General features: G+C 38.5%; 1 protein-coding gene across 3 annotated transcripts; it reads left to right on the top strand.

Annotated features, from left to right (window-relative positions):
- The first annotated feature begins 20,112 nt into the window (after positions 1-20,112).
- LOC105050526 (protein-tyrosine-phosphatase IBR5) lies at positions 20,113-26,941 on the top strand. 3 transcript variants are annotated; one of them, XM_019852126.3, is made up of 5 exons: positions 20,113-20,613; positions 23,767-23,866; positions 25,832-25,889; positions 25,979-26,085; positions 26,367-26,521. In XM_019852126.3, exons 1-5 carry the CDS (start codon positions 20,377-20,379, stop codon positions 26,378-26,380), a joined length of 516 nt encoding a protein of 171 aa, XP_019707685.1. In that variant the 5' UTR covers positions 20,113-20,376; the 3' UTR covers positions 26,381-26,521. The 3 variants fall into 3 exon arrangements, with proteins under 3 accessions (XP_019707685.1, XP_073117747.1, XP_010928892.1); XM_073261646.1 differs by having other exon boundaries at positions 26,199-26,373; XM_010930590.4 differs by having other exon boundaries at positions 20,117-20,613; positions 26,353-26,941.
- Positions 26,942-27,407: the final 466 nt, after the last annotated feature.

Here is a 27,407-nt window from a genome sequence, read left to right as displayed (position 1 = left end):
TTTGACCAGTGATTTTAAGCGGGAGCTACTCGTAGTGATTCGATCTTGACGAGTTAATGGCTTATCTCCACCACTGATCTCACTTACCTGGCCAACATGGTAAATTAGATTTTGATTAGATCACTTGGTGATTAGGGCTCACCCATGTCATTAGGTAAATCAGTTTGACTGATTTAGGTGCTCCTAATGCTAGCTTTAAGTAAATCTTTTTTAATCTGACTTGGTGAAGTCAGTGGGAGGATTGAAATTGGCTGGATATTTTTTTCTCTTCGATTCTTTAATAAAATTCTCAAAAATTATTAGGTTCTAAAAATGATTAAGTTATATTGATAACTAAATCATAGCCTCCCATTAAGTGAGTGATAATGAGTCCATTAGTTTAATAATCATTGGAGGTCCAAAGGCCTGGTGCTTATTGACTAATGGAATTATCATTCATAATATGATAATTTGGTTTGAGTCTTTCTGATGGTGGTCAGGTTGGCTGGCCAAAGTCGGACCTGATCATTTATTGGTCCAATTCACCAAATCAAATCATGTTAATGGTTGGACCTAACCAGATCTTTTCAGTGGAGGCCAAAGCCTACTGATTAGATTCAGGGGCAAAATCAATTATTAGAAGTTATTTAGAGAAACAACTGGTTATGAACCTACCATAGATACACATGGGTTGACCAACCAAAGTTGGGCTCGTGTGTAGTTTGTGTGGATTCTAGTACCCACTAAGAAATTAAAGTAATTTCTCGAATTGGAGGTTGAGGCTATCAATTCGTAAAAATACTGGAAGAAACTTTAAACTAAAGTCTAAGTCTTTAGTATTTATAATTTATGTACTAATATAGGTCTGATTTTTCTTTATGCAGCTATGGCCACTACCCTTTCGCTCCGGTCATTATTAGATAATGACAAGCTCATGGGACCTAATTTCGATAGCTGGTATCAAAAATTAAAAATCGTCCTTGAGCATGAGCGGATCTTTTATGTAATAACGGATCCGGCACCTGAGGAGCCAGCCCCGAACGCTAAAGGGGTGGTCTGAGATACTTACCAAAAGTGGCTCAACGACCGCACCACCATTCGGTGCATTATGCTGGCGGCAATGAATGATGAGTTCAGCTGCAGGTTCGAGAACGCCTGATTTATGTCACAAATTGACATAAAAAGTATCAATTAATATCTAAATTATCTAACTTTATTAAGAAATTGATATTGTTATTATATTTTGCAGAAGAAGAGATCATCAATAGAAAGAACAAGGAAAGAGGATTCCAACGGCATAAATTTTATGCAAAACAGAGTTAAATTGACCCAGGAATTGAAGAATGAAGAAAGAAGACTCAATTGGGTCAAACCCGAGTCAAATCAGATAAAATTGATCAAAAATCAACTGATTTGGTGATCTGATTAGCCGCCTGGTCCACAGCAACAGACGCGTGGACCATGGACCCATCGGCGCACCATAAACCCCCTAACAACTCTCTAAAACCTCTTAGTCCCACATCGAAAGTTTTGAAAACCTTATAACCCCCAATGCCTATAAAAAGCCCCCAAAGGCCCTTGTTTTATGTATTCTTCCTTCCGATCAAGCTTATAACCCTAGATAGTGGGGTTTTTAGCTCTCTTTCAAGCCTCGAGCTTTGAGGTTTTTGTAATAAATTTTTTTTATATATAAAATCTTATTTTTATGTAATTTCATCTCTTTACATTATGCAATTTATTTTTCTTGCAATTAGGATAGTTTAATTTATGCAATTTAATTTTATGCAATTAGGTTAGTTTAAATTATGTAGTTTAAATTTATGCAATTAGGATAGTTTAATTTATGAAATTAGGATAGTTTATTTTTCTGTATTTAAATTTTGCAAGTAGATTTAGATCATGTCTAGCTAAGCATCCCTTCTAGGGTTTGCGATGAAGCTAGATCATGAGTAGGGATTTTACATAGGGTTCTTTCTTTTTCTTAGGGTTTCTTTTTCTTCCTCTTTTGCCAAGAATTTTTGATGAACTACAGTTGGGTCAGAGTCCCTTCATAGTTCATGCTTGATTCTGTGCATAGGAGGAGAAAACCCTAAGGGATCCTAGTTACTACTCCCCTGTAAAGAATCTTGATGGGTTATCGTTGGGCCTTAGTCCCTTCATAATCTATGCTTGGGAAAGACAAGAGGAGTAGTCGTTAGGATCAATAAGAAAAATTCTAGGTAGAATTCTCTAATCTAGATCTAGTGGATTCAAAAACCCTAGATCCTTAGTCTTATTGTCTTTAGCAAACAACTTTTGACTTTCGATTTTTGTTAAAGCTCGCTTGAGCATAGATTTGAAAATCATTTTTAAACCAAGTCTCTGTAGGATCGACCCGTACTCGCTGGTCGTGCTACTCTGCACACCGTCGCTTGCGTTTTATTTACAAATTTTAAGATTTGCATATCAAGTTTTTGGCGCCGTTGCCGGGATTTGGCGTTTTAAATTATTTTCAAATATTTGTTCTTCGTGCGTTATAACTCTCTCTTTTTTCTTTAGGTTTTATATTTAGTTGGTGATTGCTGGAAAACTCAGGTATGCTTCTAATTTCTCTTTTATTATTTTTAGTTAATTACTTTTGCTTTTAGCCTAATCATTTGAATTTACTTAATCACAAAAAAAAAAAAATATAAAACAAAACAAAAGACATTTCATAATGTGAAGTAAAATATCAAAATAAAAAAAAAATTCTAAATTAAAATCTTTTACATTCTTGGTCATCTTGTTTATTTGATTTGTATTTTCATAATTAATCTAAGGGCATCAACCCATTAACAAGATAAGGTGGGGATTTCATTACCCTTCCTTAGCCCAAAAACCATCTCCATCATATTGCATTACCTAGACCTTTAATCTTAAAATCAATTAGACGTCAACCTTAAGGAATTCGAGCTCAATAGGACAAGGAACCCTAAGAGTTCTACCAAGTTTGAGTTGTTTGATTAGTTGGTGTCTAGGCAAGTCCCTGAGGGTGGTTTGTTAAATTGGTTCAGTTGCTGGCCTGGCCAACTCGTTTGGTGTCTAGAAAGGCAACGATGAGTGAACCTCCCACCTCTTATACTTACCTGGCTAACTAGTTGATCAATCTCCACTTGGAAGGTTTGAAGGGTCATCTTGGAACAGTTAGGAGCTGTCTAGATTTAGGTTAACCCTAGGATAGATTGAGTTTAATTTATTGTTTCACTTGTTTGAAAAAAAAAAATATTAAAATTTAAATTAATTTGGTTACTTTTCTTTAGATTTAGGACTCCTTAGGATCTTCTCTTTAGAATTTTTTCTCTTTCTTTTTCTTATACATAAAAATTTTATAAAAAAAAAAAAATTGTATAAACATCAGAACCATACACTTGTGTGTGGAGAAGAGTGTCGGGTCGTCTAGTTAGATTGAGTCAATTCCTGTTGTTCCAATGGCTGAACCAATCCAACCCATGACCCTTAAGGATTTGTGTTATCCAGTTGGCTCCATCCAACCATCTTGTATCAGGTTGCCACAACCCACAGCTAACAATTTTGAAATCAAACCTCAAATCATAAATATGCTTCCAAAATTCACAGGATTAGAGGATGCTTATATATTTATTAGAGAATTTGAGGAGGTATGTGCAACCATGAAACTGCAATTAACAGAGGATGAGGTCAAACTTAGATTAATCAACTTTGCCCTTAAGGACAATGCTAAGAAGTGGCTTTATAGTCTGCCAAACTATTCTGTCACTACCTGGGAGGGCTTTGTGAGAAATTTTTAAAAAAGTATTTCCCCATCATAAAACAGCTAGGATTAGGAATAAATAAATCAATTTTACCAACTAGCTGGTGAATCATTTTGGAAGTACTTTGATCGTTTCAAGAATCTTTTGACCCAATGCCCACACCATGGAATAGAAACTTGGAGACTATGCCAGATCATCTATGAGGGGTTAGATTCAAACTCAAGAACCATGCTAGAGTCCATGTGCCAAGGCCAATTTATGGACAAAGAAACTACTGAAGCTTGGCAATTCTTAGAAGACCTAGCCGAGAAAAATTTACAGTGGGAAACAACTAGGGAACCTGATAAAGCTACACCTTCAAGAGGAGGAATGCATCAAATTCAACCAACCCTAGCATCAGAGGCCAAGATTGCAACCTTAACACGTAGATTGGAAGCCTTAGAATTACAGAGACCAGCCAATGTAAATCAAATATCTGCACCCATGTGTAAAGGGTGCAATGCACCAGACCATGTCTTAGAAGAATGTTCCTACTCGAATGAGTGTGCACAGGTGAATGCCACCTATCAAGGACCATTGAACAATCCTTATGCACCCACATATAACCCAGGTTGGAGGAATCACCCGAATTTCTCATGGTCCCAGAATCCTAATGTAGGCAATCCAAATTTCAATCAGCAAAATCTAAGGTCCAACCCAGTAATGAACAACCCGCCAGGCTTCCATGATAATGACAAGAAAATTACCTCTTTAGAGAAAAGCCTAGAAGCCATGATGAAGACACATACCAGCTTTATGCAAACCACGGGTCAACTCATAAATAATAACACCCAAGCTATAGCCCGTCTGGAAATGCAAGTAAGTCAGCTGGCTTCGACCATTAGTGAACGAGAACATGGTAGGTTACCTAGCCAACCTGAGCCAAATCCTAGGAACCAAAATGGTCCACGACCCCAACAAGGAAACCAAGTTAATGGTGTAAATGCCATTCATACCTTAAGATCAGGAAAACAAATAGACAATAAGGTAGTTGCACTTGATGATATAGATGACTCATCTGCCGAGTCACCTTCTAAAACTACTACCTTTCAACCTCAAGCACCAGAAACTGAAAATTCACCTAGTCCAGTACTTAAAAGTCCTAGAGCTCCTTTTCCAAACAGACTGAAATCCAATAAATCTGAACATTTAGACAAAATTTTAGAGGTATTTAAACAAGTCCAAGTTAATATTCCTCTTTTAGATATAATCCATCAGGTTCCAACTTATGCCAAATTTTTAAAAGATCTCTGCACTAGGAAAAGGACCACTAATGTACCAAAGAAAGCATTTTTGCTGCAAGTGTCAGTTCATACCTATCTAGCCATGTGCCAATTAAATATAAGGACCCTGGAGCTCCAACAATTTCTTGTTTATTGGAGAAACCAATATAAAAAAGGCCTTGCTAGATCTAGGAGCTAGTGTGAATATCCTTCCATATTCGGTGTATGAACAACTAGGATTAGAAAAATTTCAACCTACGGGATCACATTACAGTTAGCCGATAGATCTCTCAGGATCCCTAAGGGAATGGTCGAGGATGTTCTGATAAAGGTTGAAAATTTTATTTTTCCTGTAGATTTTATTGTTTTAGAGACTGAGCCAGTTGCGAATCCTAAAGGACATATACCTGTCATTTTAGGAAGACCATTCTTAGCTACGGCCAATGCTGAAATCAATTGTCGAAATGGTCTAATGAAGTTATCCTTTGGGAATATGACCATTGAGCTTAATGTTTTTAACTTAGAACAGGAATCCTCTTCTCATGCTGATGTCAATGTAGTCCAAGATGGTATTTATGAATCCATTGACATTAGTGATGATGAAGTCGACCTAGAGTCTAACCCCTGGTTAATCCATGAGTCTGAGGATGTCAATGAAATACTTAAAGAAAATCAGATTAATCAGGAATCGACACTTCCTACTGAACCAATCATTGAGATGGTGAACCATCACCTAAACCATCGATAGAGGAAGCACCCATTTTAGAACTGAAACCCCTCCCAGAACATCTCAAGTATGCATATCTAGGACCCAAAGAAATTTGCCTGTAATTATTGCATCAGACCTAGATCCCAAGCAAGAGGAGGAGTTAGTGTCAGTTCTAAAAGCAAATCAAGAAGCAATAGGTTGGACCATAGCAGATATCAAAGGAATAAGCCCTTCTATAGTTCAACATAGAATATACTTAGAGGAAGAGGCTAAACCAACAAGAGAAGCCCAAAGAAGGCTTAATCCAGTTATGAAGGATGTAGTTAAAAAGGAGATTCTGAAACTCCTAGATAGTGGAATAATTTATCCTATTTCTGATAGCTCTTGGGTAAGCCCAGTTCAAGTAGTACCCAAGAAATTGAGGTAACAGTGGTCCAAAATGATGCAAACGAACTTATCCCAACTAGGACCCAAACGGGATGGAGGGTCTGTATAGACTATAGAAAGTTGAATGCTGTGACAAGGAAAGATCACTTTCCTTTGCCATTTATTGATCAAATGTTGGAAAGACTAGCCGGACAAGAGTTTTACTATTTTCTTGATGGATACTCCGGTTACAACCAGATCCCATAGCCGCTAAAGATCAAGAAAAGACTACATTCACCTGTCCATTTGGTACTTTTGCCTATAGACGAATGCCCTTTGGACTATGTAATGCACCGGCAACCTTCCAGAGATGCATGATCAGCATGTTTTCAGATATGATAGAATGATTTTTAGAAATTTTTATGGATGACTTTTCTGTTTTTGGCCTAACCTTCTCCGAGTGTCTGAATCACCTGCAATTAGTTCTAGAACGATGTAAGGAGAAGCACTTAGTTCTCAACTGAGAAAAATGTCAGTTTATGGTCAAACAGGGAATAGTTCTTGGCCATGTCATTTCTAAAAAGGGATTGAAGTGGACAAGGCCAAAATAGATCTAATTGCAAGTCTTCCACCACCTAAATCTGTGAAAGAAATACGTTCATTTTTAGGTCATGCTGGATTCTATAGAAGGTTTATTGCCAACTTTAGCAAAGTAGCACGTCCACTGACTAATCTTTTGGCAAAGGATACCAAATTTGAATTTACTCATGAGTGCTTGAAATCCTTTGAATTTCTAAAAAATGCACTTGTATCAGCTCCAATCATTCATTCTCCTGTCTGGTCTGAACCATTTGAATTAATGTGTGATGCGTCCGATCATGTTGTTGGCGCAATCTTAGGTCAACGAATAAATAAGCTGCCTAGAGTGATATATTATGCAAGTAAAACCTTAAATGATGCGCAGCTTAACTACACCACAACTGAGAAGGAGTTCCTTGCCGTTGTCTTTGCTTTAGAGAAATTTAGATCTTATTTGGTTGGGACCCACACCATTGTTTACACCGATCACTCAGCCATTAGACATCTCCTAGCAAAGAAGGATGCCAAGGCACGTTTAATCAGATGGATTTTGCTCCTTCAAGAATTTGATCTAGAAATTAGGGACAAGAAAGGCACTGAGAACGTTGTAGCAGATCATTTGTCCCGAATTTCAGTCGCACCATCTAGTGAACCATCCATCAATGAATCTTTTCCAGATGAGCAACTCATGTCTGTGTCTACTGAACCTTGGTTTGCTGATATTGTAAATTATTTAGCCATAGGTAAGATACCTTCTCATTGGACTAAGCAGGATAAATATAAATTCTTTGCCCAAGTGAAGTATTTCATTTGGGATGATCCTTATCTTTTTAAACAATGTCCTGATCAAATTATTAGAAGGTGTATCCCAGATAACGAAGTCATGAATATTTTATCTTTTTGTCATGATCAAGCATGTGGGGGTCACTTCGCGTCTAAGAAAACTGCTGCTAAGGTTCTCCAATGTGGTTTTTATTGGCCCAATTTGTTTAAGGATGCTCATGAATATTGTAAAAGTTGTGCTCAATGTCAGAAAATGGGTCGAATCACCAAGCGACACATGATGCCACTCAACCCAATCTTGGTAGTTGAAGTTTTTGATGTTTGGGGAATCGATTTCATGGGACCATTTCCAAATTCCTTTGAAAATAAATATATTCTAGTAGTAGTTGATTATGTTTCAAAGTGGGTAGAAGCAATTGCATGTAGAACACCCGATAGCAAAATGGTCATTAAGTTTCTTAAAGAAAATATTCTCTCCCGTTTTGGTATTCCTAGGGCAATCATTAGTGATCGGAGAATCCATTTTTGTAACCGACCTTTTGCAACATTGATGAAAAAGTATAATGTCACCCACAAATTGGCCACACCATATCATCCTCAAACTAGTGGACAAGTTGAAGTGTCAAACCGACAAATCAAACAAATCCTGGAAAAAACTGTTAGTGCCAATAGAAAGGATTGGTCTTTGAAATTAATTGATGCACTTTGGGCATACCGAACCGCTTTCAAGACCAATCTAGGAATGTCTCCTTATAGGATTGTGTTTGGTAAACCATGTCACTTGCCTATTGAGATAGAACACAAAGCCATGTGGGCCATCAAACAACTAAATACAAATTTGAACGACGCTGGAAACCATAGAAAGCTTCAGTTGAATGAATTAGAAGAACTTAGAAATGAAGCTATGAAAATGCAAAGATATACAAGGAACGAACCAAAGCATTTCATGATCAATCAATTATGAGAAAAACTTTCAATATCGGACAAAAGGTACTCTTATATAACTCTAGATTACATCTGTTTCCAGGAAAGCTTAGGTCTAGATGGACAGGACCATTTTTAGTAAAGGAAGTCTTTTCACACGAAGCTGTTGAGATTGAAAACCCAAGTAATGGTGTTATCTTTAAAGTTAATGGTCAACGATTAAAACCATTCTTGGAATTACCTGTCAAGACTATTGAAGATGCCATGGTTCTTTATGAACCAACTTATTCTGATTAAGTTGCTTCGAGGTTTGGTCTGGCTGAAGACATAAAACTTAGCGCTTCTGGGAGGCAACCCAGCTTATTTAATTTCTAATGCTTTTTTTGTTTTCAGTTTGCTTAGGACAAATAAATTAGATAAACTCCATTGGGGACAATGTCGGTCAAGTTGGGGGGAGAGCTTGAACAAAATCAGGTGTTATCATTTCCTTTTCCTTCCACTATGAGTTAATTCTTGCATTTAATATATTAATTTTTTTTTATAAAATCTTATTTTTATGCAAAAAAAATGAAATAAATTAATCTAGAAAAGAAATAAGAGTAAGTTAGAAAGTATTTGCTAATGTAGTGAGTCACGGAGAAGATTAGCTGGTTAGACTCTTGGTGGCTTAGGTCATTTAAAGACTATTAGCACTTCCAATTGCACATGCACACTAACAAGGTAAAGTAGGTGTTAATTGTAAGGTCAATTAAGGATTTGAGTATTATTTAAATTAGATAATTTTCTCTACACCCCAATTGAAGAAATTTGAATTTAAGGAAAGAGCTACCTGCCTGAAATAAAATGCAAAACACAGAGTAAATGTGGATTGCCCTAAGCCTAGTAACCGGGTCTCTTCACCTAAGTCAAGTATTGAGATTCGCGTCAAACGGTGGTGGGAAGGCCAGGATGCTCAGCAAAAAAAAAAAAAAAAAAAAAAAAAAAAAAAACAGTGTGAAAGCTACCTTAGTTCTTTGTTTAATCTGGGGTGTATAGAAAATTAATCGAACTAAGTTATGAAAAATGATACAATTGACCTGTACAAGTTAATACTGAAATACTAAGTTAGTTATCACTCACACAAGTGCTATAAAACTTTAAGTGTACTCTAAGAAAGCTTCTAAGTAGACCGACTACCGATTCTAATTCGAAGCTCATTACTTAGTAATACTAGAAAACTTCTTGAATTTCGATCTTAAATTAATTTGCAAAGGAAGGATCTTTTTGAATTATGATCTTATTTTGGTACATTGCTAAGGGACTAGCAATGATTAAGTTGGGGGGTGTGATTTATGTCACAAATTGACATAAAAAGTATCAATTAATATCTAAATTATCTAACTTTATTAAGAAATTGATACTTGTTATTATATTTTGCAGAAGAAGAGATCATCAATAGAAAGAACAAGGAAAGAGGATTCCAACGGCGCAAATTTTATGCAAAACGGAGTTAAATTGACCCAGGAATTGAAGAATGAAGAAAGAAGACTCAATTGGGTCAAACCCGAGTCAAATCAGATCAAAATTGATCAAAAATCAACTGATTTGGTGATCTGATTAGCCGCCTGGTCTACAGCAACAGGCGCGTGGACCATGGACCCATCGGCGCACCATAAACCCCCCTAACAACTCTCTAAAACCTCTTAGTCCCACATCGAAAGTTTTGAAAACCTTATAACCCTCAAATGCCTATAAAAAGCCCCCAAAGGCCCTTGTTTTATGTATTCTTCCTTCCGATCAAGCTTGTAACCCTAGATAGTGGGGTTTTTAGCTCTCTTTTCAAGCCTCGAGCTTTGAGGTTTTTGTAATAAATTTTTTTTTATATATAAAATCTTCTTTTTATGCAATTTCATCTCTTTACATTATGCAATTTATTTTTCTTGCAATTAGGATAGTTTAATTTATGCAATTTAATTTTATGCAATTAGGTTAGTTTAAATTATGCAGTTTAAATTTATGCAATTAGGATAGTTTAATTTATGAAATTAGGGTAGTTTATTTTTCTGTATTTAAATTTTGTAAGTAGATTTAGATCATGTCTAGCTAAGCATCCCTTCTAGGGTTTGCGATGAAGCTAGATCATGAGTAGGGATTTTACATAGGGTTCTTTCTTTTTCTTAGGGTTTCTTTTTCTTCCTCTTTTGCCAAGAATTTTTGATGAACTACAGTTGGGTCAGAGTCCCTTCATAGTTCATGCTTGATTCAGTGCATAGGAGGAGAAAACCCTAAGGGATCCTAGTTACTACTCCCCTGTAAAGAATCTTGATAGGTTATCGTTGGGCCTTAGTCCCTTCATAATCTATGCTTGGGAAAGACAAGAGGAGTAGTCGTTAGGATCAATAAGAAAAATTTTAGGTAGAATTCCCTAATCTAGATCTAGTGGATTCAAAAACCCTAGATCCTTAGTCTTATTGTCTTTAGCAAACAACTTTTGACTTTCAATTTTTGTTAAAGCTCACTTGAGCATAGATTTGAAAATCATTTTTAAAACCAAGTCTCTGTGGGATCGACCCGTACTCGCTGGTCGTGCTACTCTGCACACCGTGCGCTTGCGGTTTTATTTACAAATTTTAAGATTTGAACATCAAGTCTGTAAGCCCTATAAGTCTCAAGTCCGATTCACCATATATAAGCCACTGGTCCTTAGTATTTCTTAAATACTTCAGGATAGTTTTAACAACCTTTCAGTGATTCTCTCCTGGATCAGATTGGTATCTACTCACTACCCCTAGTGAGTATGCCACATCTGGTCGTGTACATGTCATGGCGTACATGATAGATCCCACTATCGAAGCATATAGAATCCTACCCATACGCTCTCTCTCTTGAGGTGTTGTCGGACAATCCCTCTTCGAGAGAGAAATTTCATGGCCTATCAGTAGATAGCCTTTCTTGAAAATTTTCATGCTGAACCTTTTCAGCATAGTATCAATGTACGTGGATTGGGATAAGCCAAGTAACTTTTTGGATCTATCCCTATAGATCCTCATCCCTAGGATGTAGGAAGCTTCTCCCAGATCCTTCATGGAGAACTGTGACGATAGCCAAATCTTTATTCCCTGTAATGCAGGGACATCATTCCCGATTAAGAGAATATCATCCACATACAATACAAGAAATACTACTACTTGACCATTAGCCCACTTATAAATGCAGGGCTCTTCTCCGTTCTTAACGAAGCCATACGTTTTGATCGTCCTATCAAAATGTATGTTCCAACTCCGAGATGCCTGCTTAAGTCCATAAATGGATCTCTGTAGCTTGCACACCTTAGACTCATCTGTGGATGTGAATCCTTCAGGTTGTATCATATACACCTCTTCGTCTAGCTCTCCGTTTAGGAAAGCTGTCTTCACATCCATCTGCCAGATTTTATAGTCCAGATGGGCAGCTATCGCAAGCATAATCCGAATGGATTTGAGCATTACCACAGGAGAAAATGTCTCGTCATAGTCTATACCATAACGTTGACGATATCGCTTGGCAACCAGATGGGCTTTATAGGTCTCCATCTTTCCGTCTGCGTCCCTCTTCCTTTTGAAGACCCATTTACACCCTATGGGTTTTACTCCTTCGGGTGGGTCAACCAATGTCCACACATCGTTGATCTTCATGGACTCCATTTCGGATTTCATGGCCTCTAGCCATTTCTCAGAGTCAGGTCTCTGCATTGCATCCATGTAAGTGATCGGATCCTCATCGTTTTCATCAAGTTCGACAGGATCACCATCCCGGACCAAGAAACCATAGTATCTGTCCGGTTGATGTGGTACTCTACCAGACCGCCTTAAGGGTGCATAATCAATGGACTTCGGATCTGATCTAATCAAATCCAGTTCAGGTTCAGTAACATGTATCGGTTTTTCCATCTGTCGAACTTCGTCAAGTTCGACTTTAGAGGCAACAGTTCCTTCACTAAGGAACTCCTTTTCTAAAAAGATTGCCTTAAGGCTGACAAACACCTTTTGCTCATCAGCAAGGTAGAAATAATACCCTTTGGTCTCTTTTGGGTACCCTATAAAATTACACTTGTCAGACCTAGGTCCAAGCTTGTCTGTAATTAAACATTTAACATAAGCCGGACACCCCCAAACCCTAAGGTGTGAGAGTACTGGCTTACGTCCTATCCATATCTCATATGGCGTTTTGGCTACAGACTTACTCGGAACTCTATTTAGAAGGTAACAAGCCGATTCGAGCGCATATCCCCAGAGGAAGATCGGCAGACCAGCAAACCCCATCATGGATCGAACCATGTCTAACAGGGTCCGATTCCTCCTTTCAGACACACCATTATGCTGTGGTGTTCCAGGAGGAGTCCACTGAGAGAGAATCCCATTCTCCCCTAGATACGTCAGAAACTCATTGGAAAGGTATTCACCTCCTCGATCAGATCGAAGAGTTTTAATACACTTTTCAGTTTATTTTTCTACCTCATTTCGGAATAGTTTGAACATTTCAAATGATTCCGACTTATGCTTCATTAAATAGACATATCCATACCTAGATAGATCGTCTGTGAAGGTTATGAAGTAGAAAAATCCACCTCTTGCACTTGAGCTCATGGGTCCACATACATCAGAATGTACCAGACCTAAGAGTTCACTGGCTCGCTCACTTTTTTCAGTAAAAGGTGACGTGGTCATCTTCCTAAGAAGACAGGACTCACAGGTTGGAAGTGATTCACAATCACTAACTTCAAGAATTCCTTCTTGAGCCAACCTGTTTATCCTGTTCTTATTGATATGACCTAGCCTACAGTGCCAAAGATAGACTTCTGACACATTATCTATTCTAGAGCGTTTACCGAAGTTTTAAACCACATTAACAGGCTGTGATAGTAAGTAAATTTTATTATTTAATTATCCAACAAATATTGTAACACCATTCAAAATGATATTGCAAATATTTTTTTTTATTAAAAAATCATAACCGTACATGGCCGAAAGGCCTACAGAAATAATGTTTAATAAAAAATTTGGACAATAGTAACATTCACTCAGAATTACATTATGAGAATTGATTACAAGACTCATGATTCCTAAAGCTAGAACTGGAACTTTGCTTCCATCTCCAACGTTCAGGAACCTCTCGCCTTCATCAAATCTCCTACTGACCTGCAGACCCTGCATCGAATTACAAATATGATAAGTGCTTCCGGTATCCAATACCCAGGCAGTAGTATCATAAATCGAAAAGTTGCAAGGAGTTATCATATAATTACCTTGCTTCTTCTTTGGCCTGTTCGGATCCAGGGAGGTAATGTATTGAGGACAGTTCCTCTTCCAATGCCCCTGCTTCTTGCAAAAGAAGCACTCCGCCTGGCTCTGGTCGTGCTTGCGCTTCTTGGTCTGACCCTGTGCTACTGTCCCAGCATGAGATTGTACCTTCTTATTTTTCTTCTTCTTGTTCTTCTTCCCCTTCCCAAAGGGTTGACGACGAAAAGAAGACCCTCCCACTACATTCACCGACTCCTTATGGAGTTGGTGATCTTTCTCAAAGTTCTGCAGCAACCCCAACAATCCGTGGTAGTTTACTACAGTCTTTGTCATTCGAAAATGAGTAAGGAATGGGAGGAAGGACTTGGGCAAAGAATTAAGGATCGCATCCTTACCGAGCTGCTCGTGCAGAGGAAAGCCCAATTTACTTAGGCGCTCAATCATCTCGATCATGTACAGTACATGATCAGTGACTGAGGTCCCATCCCTCATCCGAGCATTGAAAATGGCACAACTAGTTTTGTGCCTTTCAACGTCGTCAGGCGTGCCAAAGGAGTCGTTCAACATTTGAAGCATCTCCTGTGGCTGGGCGTTCTCAAACCTTCGGCTGAACTCATCATTCATTGCTGCCAGCATAATACATCGAACGGTGGTATGGTCATTGAGCCACTTCAAGTAAGTGTCTCGGATCGCCTTACTAGCGTTCGGAGCTGGCTCCTCAGGTGCTGGATCCGTTACTACATAAAGGATCCGCTCATGCTCAAGGACGATTTTCAATTTTCGATACCAGCTATCGAAATTGGGTCCCATGAGCTTGTCATTATCTAATAATGACCGGAGCGACAGGGTAGTGGCCATAGCTGCATAAAGAAAAATGAGACCTCTATTAGTACATAAATTAATACTAAAGACTTGGACTTTAGTCTAAAGTTTTTTCCAATATTTTTACGAACTGGTAGCCTCATCCTCCAATTCGAGGAATTACTTTAATTCCTTAATGGGTACTAGAATCCACACAGACTACACATGAGCCCAACTTTGGTTGGTCAACCCATGTGCATCTATGGGTAGGTTCTTAACCAGTTGTTTCTCTAAACAACTTCTAGTAATTGATTTTGCCCCAGAACCTAATCAGTAGGCTTTGGCCTCCACTGAAAAGATCTGGTTAGGTCCAACCATTAACATGACTTAATTTAGTGAATCAGACCAATAAATGATCAGGCCCGACTTTGACCGGCCAACCTAACCACCATCAGAAAGACTCAATCAAATTATCATATTATGAATAATAATTCCATTAGCCAATGAGCACGAGGCCTTTGGGCCTCCAATGATCATTGAACTAATGGACTCATTATCATTCACTTAATGGGAGGCTATGACTTAGTTATCATTATAACTTAATCATTTTAGGGACCTAATAATTTTGAGAATTTTATTAAAGAATAGTAGAGAAGAAATCATCCAGCCAATTTCAATCCTCCCACTGACTTCACCAAGTCAGATTAAAAAAAGATTTAATTAAAGCTGGCATTAGGAGCACCTAAATCAGTCACACTGATTTACCTAATGATATGGGTGAGCTCTAATCATCAAGTGATCTAATCAAAATCTAACTTACCAGATTGGCCAGGTAAGTGAGATCAGTGATGGGGATTTGCCATTAACTCATCAATGATCGAATCAATGCGAGTAGCTCCCGCTTAAGAACCACTGATCAAAATTGCCGAACTTACCTTAGACACCAACCGGTTCATTAGTTTTAATTTTGATCAACTTAGTAAATAGGGCTCCACCGCGTAGCCATGAATTAAGTCCATCTTGGTCTAGTTAAAGACATGGACCCATTCAACTACAACTATTGAAGTTGAGTCTAGAGTATCCTTGACCTAATCTAATTCAACTTTTGATTAGATTTGACCAATTACTCCATTTAGTCCATTTTTTAAGCTAACCTTAGGTCTAACCCAATTATGGACCTAATTCATCTAACCCATTGACCCACAAGTTTATGCAATTGTCTTAGGTCTTAATTCACAATTCTAGACCTACTAGACAACACTTAATTCTTTTAATTAAGTACTTGGGTTGATGGGTCAGGGTTTGGCATTTCGAAAATAATTTTTAAATTTTGAAAGATTTTATTTTCTGTTCACCAAATGTGTTGACTCATTTCACAAACGGATCAGCACATTTCATAAACAGCAATCCTATTGCTCATTTCATAACAGAAAATAACTCAAAATAAATCATAAATTTTCTTTTAGATCTAATCTAACACATTCATGATAAATTTTATAATTAAGTCCTTTCGCTGCTTCATCGGCATGGGATATAATTGCATTGGCACCCCTACCGCCATAGGAGACCCCATCGAATGGGAAAAGAGGGCCTTTAAACTCTACTTTTCTCCTATGACCGGACGGCCATGGCAACCAACCCAATTAGATTACTTGCTACTTGGATCAAGTATATCTAAATATACCAATTTCAAAATTTAAATTTTGAATTTCAAATTTCAAATTTTAAATTTTAAATTTCAAATTTGAGATTTCAACAAAATTTCAAATTTCGAATTTTCAATCTTTGAATTTTAAATTTTGAATTTTGAATTTTAAATTTTAAATTTTGAATTTCAAATTTTAAATTTCAAATTTGAGATTTCAACCAAATTTCAAATTTCAAATTTTGAATTTCAAATTTGAAACTTCTAACAAATTTCAAATTTTAAATTTTTTTAAATTTTGAATTTTAAATTTAAACTTATAGATTACACCTTAATCTACGCATGCATATGTATATCATATTCTAGAACCATGCTCTGATACCATTTGGAGCAAAAATTTTGTGCAGGGGCAAAATGGTAATTTTAAAATTTTTTTAAAATTATTATTTTACAGCAGAATTATTAATTAATCTCATTAATTAATACTAATTAACCCTACACTAGGATCTAAATATGATACAACAGCATGCATTTAAATTTGAAATTCAAATTTGAATCAGTAAACCTTTTACAGTACTGTGTTCAGAACACATCACCTTTTGTGGGTAGTCGATCACCGCAATCTGATCACCGTCGGAGGAGTTCTGATCATCATGTCACAGTCACACAAATGTCTGGCCTCTGCGGATCATCCACACAAAGCTTCCGTCTGATCAGCTCCTCACGAATGCTAGTTCGTGATTTCACCCTTTTGATGGCAGATGTTGATCGAACTCCTTCGATCGATGTGTGTCGACTTCTCGGATGCTCCGGATCATCTGCACAGTTGCTTGAGAGGCTGATGGATCTCTTCCTGAAATTTGGTGGACTCACGACACTCGTGGGACACCAATCTCACTTCCCGATCCCTGGGTAGAAACCCTAGGGTACACACCAAAAATCCTGCGCCCAATTTTCTCTCTTTTCTTTCTTTTTCTTTCGGAAGGTTTTGGACCTTCACCTTGCACACAAGCCTTCCTCATGCCCCAAAGTTTCTCTCCTAAAATTTCTACGCACGTCCCACCTTTCTCCTCTTTTTAAAACAACGTCGAACGTGTCTTATCCGCGTGAGAGGATAAAGATAAGTGGTTGCACATTTGAATTCAAATCAAATTTGAATTCAAACGAAAACCAACTTATCCCTATCCTTTTGGGCGTGAGAAGAGAAGGGGCGTGGCTCTTTGTGCGTGGAAAATGTTTCACGAGAAACCTTTTCTCGTGTAAGTAATGTGGCGCACAAAATGGATAAGGATGAAGGGGCAAGTGATAAGTTATCCATTCAAATTCAAACATGCTTTGAATTTGAATGGCTAACTAATTATTTTATCCATCCATATGGCACACAAATGAGGGCATGGGGAAGGGTTTTGCGTGAGAAAAATTTTACGAGAAGTTTCTTCTCGTGAATTCAAATAGGTGCAAGGAAGTTGGGTGTCGCAGGGAATTTAAAACAAGATGGTTTGATTCAAATTGAGCCAACCTAATCTAAATAGGTTAAGCACAATTAGAATAGATTAAACCCAACATAATTAGACTTAATTAGGCTCAATAAAATCTTAATTAAATTAGGAATTAACTAAGCCTAACCCCTGATCAAATCAGGGACTAAACCACCTTAGCGATTAGGTCAACATTTAACCTAATCGGGTCAATCCAAACTGAATCCAATTCAATTGGACTTGATCCAAAAATAATTACTCAATCAAATTGAGTTAATTAGCAATCAAATCACTAATTAAACCTCTCATAAATATTGAGTCCAAATCCGATGGGCAATCAGGCATCAGAGACCATCGATATGAAACCCTGATCAAAGAATTCAAATTTCAAATTCAAAATTTGAAATTTTAAATTTTGACCCCGGTACCCAAAATGTGTAGAACTCATGATCAGAGAATCATAATTCTCAATCATAGAGTCCCAGACAGATAAGACTCATAATCAGCCATCAGATCAGAAAAGAACCTCTAATGTGTGTGACCCCGCAGGTTCGAACTTAAGCCGGTAGCACAGGAACCAATTCCTGTACTAATCGAAGTGACCATCTAGCAATGGTACCCGATGACCGGATAGGTCGAATAATCACAATCGCAACATTCAGAACCTACGTGAATATGGTTACCGTATAATTCATCGCTTTTGACCCTTGTGTTTAGGACGACTCAGGGTTAAACTGTCAACCCTGATGAGATCATCCGAATCGTGCTCAACTCAATTAGTCCTGTGACTCCTCACTAGGACTACCCTGGCCAAGGTTTTGCTCAATTGAAACACGACTGTACACAGCTCCTAAATTGGAGTGGTCAATCCCATCTTGACACACGCACCGACAAGTCAAGTACTTGACTACACCCAGCAGCCTTCCGTCACTGAATTAGAAATTCAGGTAGTCCAGTGCCTAAGTGCAGTGAGTTGCTTGCAAGTTACCGTGGCGGTCTCAGGTCGGAGGGACATTTATACCCATATCCCATCGGAGCAAATCTTGACAGCAGAAATAGCTCTGGAGTTGGTCACGTTCAGTGCAGATGTACCATTACATCTCACCTGTATGCCATAGGAGTGTCTCCACACTCTTTGGTTATGAAGACAACCAACCCATATGGCACACAACGACCTATGCTCGATAAACGTTGTCGTCCTTGATAACAACGTATCATTTGATCGCGAACATGTTTAAGGACTAAGCAACAAATCCTCCTTTGTCGAGTCTAAATAGTCCTAAGGACTTCACCACAACACAGGAGTTCATTAGAAGATGAAACATTTGTGATGAAAAAATATCAAAATAACTTTTATTTATTTATAATTCATGTACTAATACAAAAGTAGCTCAACCGTCAGCAGGCTGACGATTGGCTTTGGGACACTATTCCCAACATCCTCACCCTTCGCAACCCCTTTCACCCTCCTCTGACCGTGCTCCACCCCTGTGCCCCCTGTGCCGCCCATGCCATCTCTGATCGCACACCCCCACCCCTCGCAACCCTCGCCACCCCCCATATCTCCGGCCCGCGCCATCCCCTCACCAGCCCCTGCACCACCGCCCATCGGCCACTAAACCCCACTCCTTCCCCCTCCACCCTCCATTTGCCCCCCACAAAAATAATAATAATAAAAAAAAATCATCGGCCCAGTCAGTGATTTTCCCTCCGGCCACCTTAACGCCAAGGTGGCCGTGAATTCACCGGCGGTTGTTTTAGAAATAAATTGAGGAAGGAGGTAATTTTATAAATATAAAATAAAAAAATGTTAAAAAAATCTATCTATCGTAACCAAATTTTGTTTGAATTGGTCCTAGACAGTCATGTCTAAGGAGGTCTAATCAGTATAGGTACTCAAGTGCACTTGCCTCATCCTTTCTTTATCGACACTTGATGATCTTATAACAAATTATGATGAAGATTTTCAAGCCAGCTAAAATCTTGATCAATGTTACATTCTTGTAGCCTCCATTAGTTTTATACAGCCTTATCTTATACGTTTCGAGCTCATGACCATACTCCAAGTTACATAAAGCAATGTTATCATTGTACCTCGGCTCAACCTCTACATTTAAATTTTTCAATAATTTATTATTTTTTAATGATTTTAAAAAATCAAAATTTAAAATCATCAGTCAAAATAATTGTTAAATATACCATAAATTTTATTTTATTTTTTTTTAAATTCTTCCATCTTCCAACTCAAGTGAAATAAAGGAGGATCTTGCGGGTGAAACAGACCACCAAAAAAAAAAAAAAAAAAAAAAGCTATGAAGAACCTAAGCCAGCGTCACTTAGGCGTCATCCTAGAAAAAATCTCATTTAGGTCAGGCACAAGCTTATTTGTGGGAGTATTAGTACATATCATTAGGGACAAAGCCGTTACACACGAATATCGTCGCACAGAAATATCCAGGACACCCATTCTAGACCCAAACCGAGACCACGTTCATTACTACTCCCCTATCCGTGAGGCCCCACCGTACCCAAGTCGAGTTATATTCGGGGTCTAGTATCATGCACGAAGAAGACATCCGTCTCGACAAAGGCGCAGCCCTCTTCGCTTTCTAAAGTTCTCGAGAGCCGTGGTTTCTTTCTTTGCATCTGGGTTCCTCTATTTGGTCTACTATTCCCCCAGCTTGGCGAACAACCCCTCAATTCGATCCTCTCCTCGCGCTTCTCGATCTCGGAATCGCCACTCTCGATCTGAGGCGCCGTTCGCACAGCTCGATTTCCTTGGTTTGATCTCGATTGCATTTTTTTCGAGGGAATTCGAGGGATTTCGGTGCTCATCGCGTGCGATGAGGAAGAGGGAGAGGGAGAACCCCTGCGGGGTCTGCGGCCACTACCACAAGTACGAGGAGGGGGAGGTCTGCATGGTGTGCGGCCACCGGATCCCGGCGGCGGAGGAGCGGTCGGCGCAGCAGGGCAGCGCGTTTCCATCGGAGATCCTGAAGGATTTCCTCTATCTAGGGAGCTACGACAACGCGTCCAGGGCGGAGCTCCTCAAGACCCTTGGCATCTCCCGCATCCTCAATGTAAATCAATCTCGAACCATTATTGTTCATGGAAGATTTGAGAAGCGTTGCATGTTTTCGAACTGATCGTTTGGTACTTTTTATTGAAAGAAATCATAATTTTGATATTTTTTATGATCATCATGACTAGTGATAACTGGTTAGCGCGTGGAACTGGAGCTTTAGTTGATGATTCTTGGAACTCTGTATTATAAATGGGAACTTTGGCATTATATTTTGTTGAATAAGTAATGATGAGAACTCAAGACTTGGAATGAACCTGGGTCACCGAGTGTTTTTTCTTTTTTCGAGACTCCTATTATAAAAATTGGAGCTTTGTGTACTGTTTTGTTGATCAAAAATTTGATTACCAAACTGAAGCAACCAATATTTACATCCATGAAGCTATACTCCAGCATAACAAGGGCAGAATGGTTACGTTGATTAAACCTCAAAAAAGAAAAATCTTTTCTTCATGCAATTGTGTGCATATTTATATGTTCATTGTTGGATAAACTTGTCTATTAATTTTTTCCCCCAAATATAGTAATCAGATTTTTAGAAAAGTATGCAAAATTGATTTTAAATAGAAAGGGATAGGGGCACAGTGCAACATTAACTAGTGAGTGATTAGACCAATGGGTAAGGAAAATAAAGACCATAATGTGATAATTGCAAGGATGCTGGCATTCAGCACTTGTATGTATGTTGGATTCATCCTAAAGCCTCAAGCTGTACACATGTTGGATTGCTGCTATATCCGTGATTATAGCTGATCTTATGGTGATAAAATGCAAGCTTTCCCAGTAGTCTCATCCTTTCCCCTTTTCTATTGAGTTTTCCAGCAAGCTGCTTCATCTCTATGGGACTTCCCACAGTACAATTATCAAAACTTGAGACAAGGAAAAGAAAGCCCATGCATGGCACCAGAGACTCTGAATGGTGTACATTTTGAGTGGTGGTTTTCTTTTGGGTGGATTTTATTTGAAAAACTGGAATTGAAGGCAGTTCCTAAGTTATGTGGGTTTTTGGAGTGCTCTATTTAATATTTGCAGTTCAAAGACCATGCAATAATTTATTTTACTTAGTTTTAGTGAAAATTATTTTTTTTATAATGTGATATTCATCAGAGAGGATATATGAATCGGTGAATCTTCATAGGCCAGTTAGGAGAAAATAGATTTCTGCTGAAACAAACAATTTGACAATGGTACATATTCACTTTATTGTTTGTTATGCACGATTTAGAGTAAAGATGAGATTTTTGGCTGGTATATTTCAATAGTGGAACTATGACCCAACTTGGAAATGCCTTGGACATGGAGAGAACTGGGTCAACTGACTGAAGTAATTTATGTCCTGCACACTAGAAACCAAATGCTACTCAATTCTAAGCAATTCATAAACCATGCTTCTTTGAGGGAGGATCAAACTGGACTAATACATAGAGAAATTATACAGACTATGGAAGGGTATGCTAGGTTGTAAAGATCTCATATAATTTATCATCTGCAGAATTCTTTTATAATTTTGTTGCAACAACTGGTTAAAACATCTATTCTTTTAGGAAGAATGAGTCAAACAAATTACTTATATTACTCAGGTTGTTATCAGTCTTATTGATTGCATGTGTCAATCCAGTATTTATTGACAATAAACAAATCAAAACACCTTGACATGAACATTGTTTTCAGCAACCTTTTTCTGATCAGTTAATGAAGTTTCATCTCTGCAATAACTTATTTGAAGCTTACCATTCACCATGCATCTGCTCCTATAATAGGCTTGGTTGATATGGTACTCATTGAAACAAGGTTTGCCATACCGTGCCGAACCGGCCGGTACACTCCATCTCATACCGGACCGGTGGAAAACCGGCATGATTCGGCTGGTAAAATCGGTACACCGGTGATACCGAAGAAAAAAGAACGGAAAGTGAGAAAGAGAGAGAGAGGGGAGGGGAGGGAGGGAGGTGGGAGCCGTCGGAGGCCGACGATGGCTTGCTGCGGCCGTCGGAGGGCTTCCGAGCTCCGTATCGCCCGATAGGGCTTTCAAGAGAGCAAAAAAGAGAGAGAGAGCGCTCGGAGGGGGGGCGGAGAACCTACCGGATGGACGGTGCCTCCATTGCGAGGCTCCCGGTGGTTGGCGAGCCGACGCCGACGGCCTGAGGGCGGTTGAGCGGGCGGAGCCCCTCCGCGGCTCCATCCCCTTCTTCTTTTTTGAAACAGACGACGTCTGTTTTGATTTTTTCTTTTTTTTTTTTGTTTTAAACTTATGAAGTCGGCAACTGCATTGCCGACTTAAAAATTTAAAAAAAAAAAACAAAAATCGTGAAGCGGCAAATCGTTTGCCGACTTCACTTAAAATCATGTTTTTTAAAAAAAATTGCGAAACAGGAGCGATGCCCCTGTTTCACGCCTGTGGCGCCGCGCGCGTGGACTGCGCCCTCCGATGGCCACGGTGGCTAGTCGGAGGCCGTCCGGCGGCCCCGGCGGCTCCTTCCCCTCCCTCTTTTTTTTTTCTTCCTCTTTCTCTCTCTTTTTTGCTTCCGGTTCGGGTCGTCGGTTCGGTACGGTATGAAACCATATCGAACCGTACCGTCGGCCGGTCGAAACGGCCGGCGGTACCGGTTCAGCATACCTTGTATTGAAAAATGGGAAACTATAGGTTCTAGATCCTGATCCAGTCCTTTCCGTTCCTTGGGTTTGTTTTCTTTTTTTTTTGTTACATTTTTATTGTCATTGTCTAGTTAAAACATTTGAAATCAGAAATGAGCATATAGCTGACATTGGTATGCGTCACTTCAGATTTTATTTTTATTAACTAAAAAAAGTGGTATTTAGAATCTTGACATAGTCAAATAAAGTTCTGTTTTGGCCCTTTTTCTTAATAATTCCATGCTGCCTTTAGTGGTTTTATTGCCTTTTGGTTATGGATTTCCCTTGTATTTCTGGGCTGATGACATCAAGTTGGGAGTCCAAATAAGAAGAATAATTGGAATATTTATACAACCATCCATCATAGCCTTTTGTTGTATTCGTTGAGAGGTTAGCTCTTACAATATCTTCTTGTTTATGTTATGCTTTTATGTCTCAGCCAGGAGGGAGTGGATACTACCATGTTTCAAGATAACATGGTCCTGATACACTTATATGTTGTTTTATCTATGTCCAGACTGTGCCTGCATGCCAAAACCTGTATAAGAATTCTTTCACGTATCATTGCCTCCAAGATGACAAGCACTTGCAATTTGATGATGCAATCCAATTTTTAGGTATGCTTATGATTCTGTTGTAATATATATGTCAGATCACAAGTTTCCCTCAATTGCACATTTGAGTGTCTGTTCAATTTTTATATTTTTTTGATTGATTGCAGGGAAAGATGTGTTGAACTAAATTATTTTCCTTCATGACAGGCTGTTTTGACTTATAAAAGAAATATCAAGTTGTCAAGTCCCTTGTAACCCTTCATTGTTGTGGACAAATGCATGCTCTTAGATTTATCACTAACTCTATAACTGTGTTAGTATTGTGACAGCTATGGTTAAGAATTAATATCTTTATTAGTTGTTATATGCGTATTCTTAGTTATTGTATGATTACACCTTTGGACATCTCTTTCTTTTAACCATTTTCAATGATACATCCAGACTTTCACATCCTGTCTGTGCTTATCCATGCATCCCTGCTTCATCCAACCCTATGCTGCCCACACATGTCTTCATCTTATTGCCAACAACTTTGACCTAAGTATGCCTTTTTACTGTTGAATAACAGTGGGGAGGTACTGTTGTATATTCCATCATATTGAGGAGTCACTGTATTGGCTCTTACATCTGTTCTATGCAAGGTTCGTCGTACCGGTACCGGACCCCGTACTGGTGAAATTCTGTTTAATGTCAGTACGCGATTCGGTACGGTACAGTAATATCGGTATGCTTTGGTTTGGCGTATCGGTACGAGATCGGTATGGTACGATACGGGCGGTATGGGGCGGTACTGTATTCCATGGTTCTATGTATCTAACAACTTTGATGCATAAATCTTTTCACTTTTGAGAAAAGGCAGGGAAGTATCATAGGAAATTACATCGAAGTACCGCACTGCATTGGCTCTTAATTTGTGTTCTATATATTCTTCCTGTAATTACAATCACCTGACAATTATGAGCACATAAGCACATACCTGCCATGTTAATCTGACTCAAAACCCCATCCAAATATTACTGCCGGCGCCCTCTCTTTATGAATTCATGTGCCTCGCTTCAAATTATCTTGAGGAATACAATAGCCTATCTCCCCTTGCAATACAATTATTACTTGGAAGTTACAATGGGTCTAGACCCATGATTAACCTTCCTGTATCTTTTTCCACTTGTCAGAAATGAACCAACTTTTGACATTTAAGGAGTGGGAACAATGATGTAGCGTTTGATTTATATTGTTAAAAATTACAAACAAGCCTCTTAAAACATAGAAAAATGACAAAAGCATGTGCTGAGTTGAACTAATGAAGGTTGAGCATAAGGGACTGAAAATTAGTTGAAGAAATACTTTTGGAGTGATTTTGATCATCACCAAGAGGTTACACTTAAGGATTCATTAGCTTCTAGTAAATTGTCAATGTTAAGGTTCTTGTGAGCCATGTTACATAAGATGTATGCCAATGTCATCGCGAGAGAACCAGTGGTAGAGCCAATAATGAGTGCATTATAGTAAATCAGGAATTTTACCATAAAGGATCATGAATTGCAACTAGTCCAAAGACAATGAAGCTGAAAGGAGTGCCAAATGAAGAGTGCTGAGTTTTGATCTATATGGGTCAGAGATAAGGAGATGTTGATAAATTATTTTGAGAAGATATGAAACAATCAACAACTCTTGTTTATGGATAATGTAAGCCTTAAATTTGTTTGTATTGTCAGCTGGTAACCTCATTTTTGTTTTCTAAGTATTTGGTTATGGTTCTTGATGACATTTTCATACTAAATTGCTTTTTGCATTGGGCTGTCATCAGGTATTTTTTTTAAAAAAATTTTATTAAACCTGTTAGTGTTTTCTTTCTTTCTTTTTTTTTCCTTGGATGATGATACACTCCACACCTTACATATCATGCGATTATTCATTAACTTTCATCGAGTTGTTGAATACTAACCATACTGAACTTGGTTTCTTTTGGTCCTATTTGCAGCTTATACAGCTTTTGTTTAAATTTTGTTATCTGATTTTCTAATGCAGAGCAATGTGAAAGGGACGAGGCGCGGGTTCTCATTCACTGCATGTCAGGAAAAAATAGGTTTGTTTCTATTTAACATTTCTGAGCATATATGTTGCTTATGTAAGCTTCTTGTATATATACATTGTTGCTTCATCTCCTTTTGACAGGTCAGCAGCTATTGTAATAGCCTACTTGATGAAAAGCAAAGGATGGCGATTTTCACAAAGTTGTCAGTGGGTTAAACATCGTAGGCCGGTGGTGGAGTTGTCCCAAGGTTTGTCTTCTCCCCAGCAGTAGTTACTTTAGGAATATGGGGTTGAATATTTCTAAACTTTCAATTCACTTCATAGGACTTTCTTTATCAAAAGTCCCTTCATATTCCCACAGGGGATGACTGTTTAATCTTGTGGAAGATGAAGCTATATTTTCTTTGTTGAAAATGGTCTCACTATCGTGACCTAGCTTCGAGTTATTAGCCACAATCTACGATGCAAACTGCTCATTTTGCTGGTTGACTCATTTCATGATTCATGAATTCCAGCTTTTCATCAACAGTTACGAGAGTATGAGCAGAGAATCTTTGGATCCAATGAGCCTGTACCTGTCCAACCTCTGTTTCCATCAGATTCGGTTCCATCTTTTGAGTTTGGGTATTCCAGGACAATCAGTAATCCTCCAGTTCCGATGTTCAATCAGCCCACCATGCCATCCATCTTTGAACGCGTTGGTCCAAACACCACCCCCAGTAATTTTGTTTTTGGAGCTGGGAGAAATACCGAGCAGAAAATCATGGAAAGCAGTGCTTTTAACGCCATCCTTCCAACTGGGAGCGAAACCCCTATGGACAGCTCTTAATAGTGTTCATACATCCCATGTGCATTCTATGTTGCCTAGCAGAAAAAGTTGCAGATCAAGATCTTCCTGACATTTGAAGCACAGATACCAAGTTTAATAGTCTACATTCCCAAGGTTTTGTTCCAGAATGTACTTTTTAGAGAAAATGTGTGGGGTTGCTGTCAACCCCGTTTTTCTTGTTGCATGGAATTATGCCACAGAGCTGAAACTCTTGCTAGGGGGCTCAAAAGAATCCTTGTCTATATTAATGTTGATTATTTAGAAATTTTTATTTATTTAGAGCTTTTTTGGGTAATCCAATAGGATTATGTTGGATTTGATGTTGGATTCGTAGATTGGGTAGCTTATTTAGACCCATATCAACTCGACAATCTCAGTGTCCCAATCATGCGGGCGAAGAAAGAATCCCTGTGGGTATTTTTTTTAACCCTTTTTCTCTTCGTGTTTGCGAGGGATGGAAACTTGATATAGTCCATGTCTGGACTAGCATGATATTTCTGCAGGAAAGTTCCAATCTAGCAATCGGAGGGATGAGTACCTACTGAAGGATGAGTGGATGACTCTGGTAAGAGTTTGTAATTGTGCAGTCAGCTTATAGCAATCCCTAAGTTAGTTTGACTAAATTGCCAGATATCTGAGTTTAGGTAGTGTGAGATATGGATTATTGGTTAGATTTCAGTCAAAATCACTTAGGTGATGATAAAAAAAAAAAAGGTTGATCCATCCTAAATGTGATTCTTC

This window comes from Elaeis guineensis, chromosome 8 (assembly GCF_000442705.2).
Source record: "Elaeis guineensis isolate ETL-2024a chromosome 8, EG11, whole genome shotgun sequence".
Lineage (NCBI taxonomy): Eukaryota > Viridiplantae > Streptophyta > Magnoliopsida > Arecales > Arecaceae > Elaeis > Elaeis guineensis.
The sequence above is the reverse complement of the archived record's forward strand: the minus strand, read 5'-3'. Positions and strand labels throughout refer to the sequence as shown.

Excerpts from the sequence above, each read along its gene's own strand:
- LOC105050526 (XM_010930590.4), top strand. The coding sequence starts at position 20,377 with ATGAGGAAGAGGGAGAGGGAGAACCCCTGCGGGGTCTGCGGCCACTAC. Across the intron at positions 20,614-23,766 it reads GCATCTCCCGCATCCTCAAT|ACTGTGCCTGCATGCCAAAA; the intron begins GTAAATCAATCT and ends ATCTATGTCCAG. Across the intron at positions 26,086-26,352 it reads GGTGGTGGAGTTGTCCCAAG|CTTTTCATCAACAGTTACGA; the intron begins GTTTGTCTTCTC and ends CATGAATTCCAG.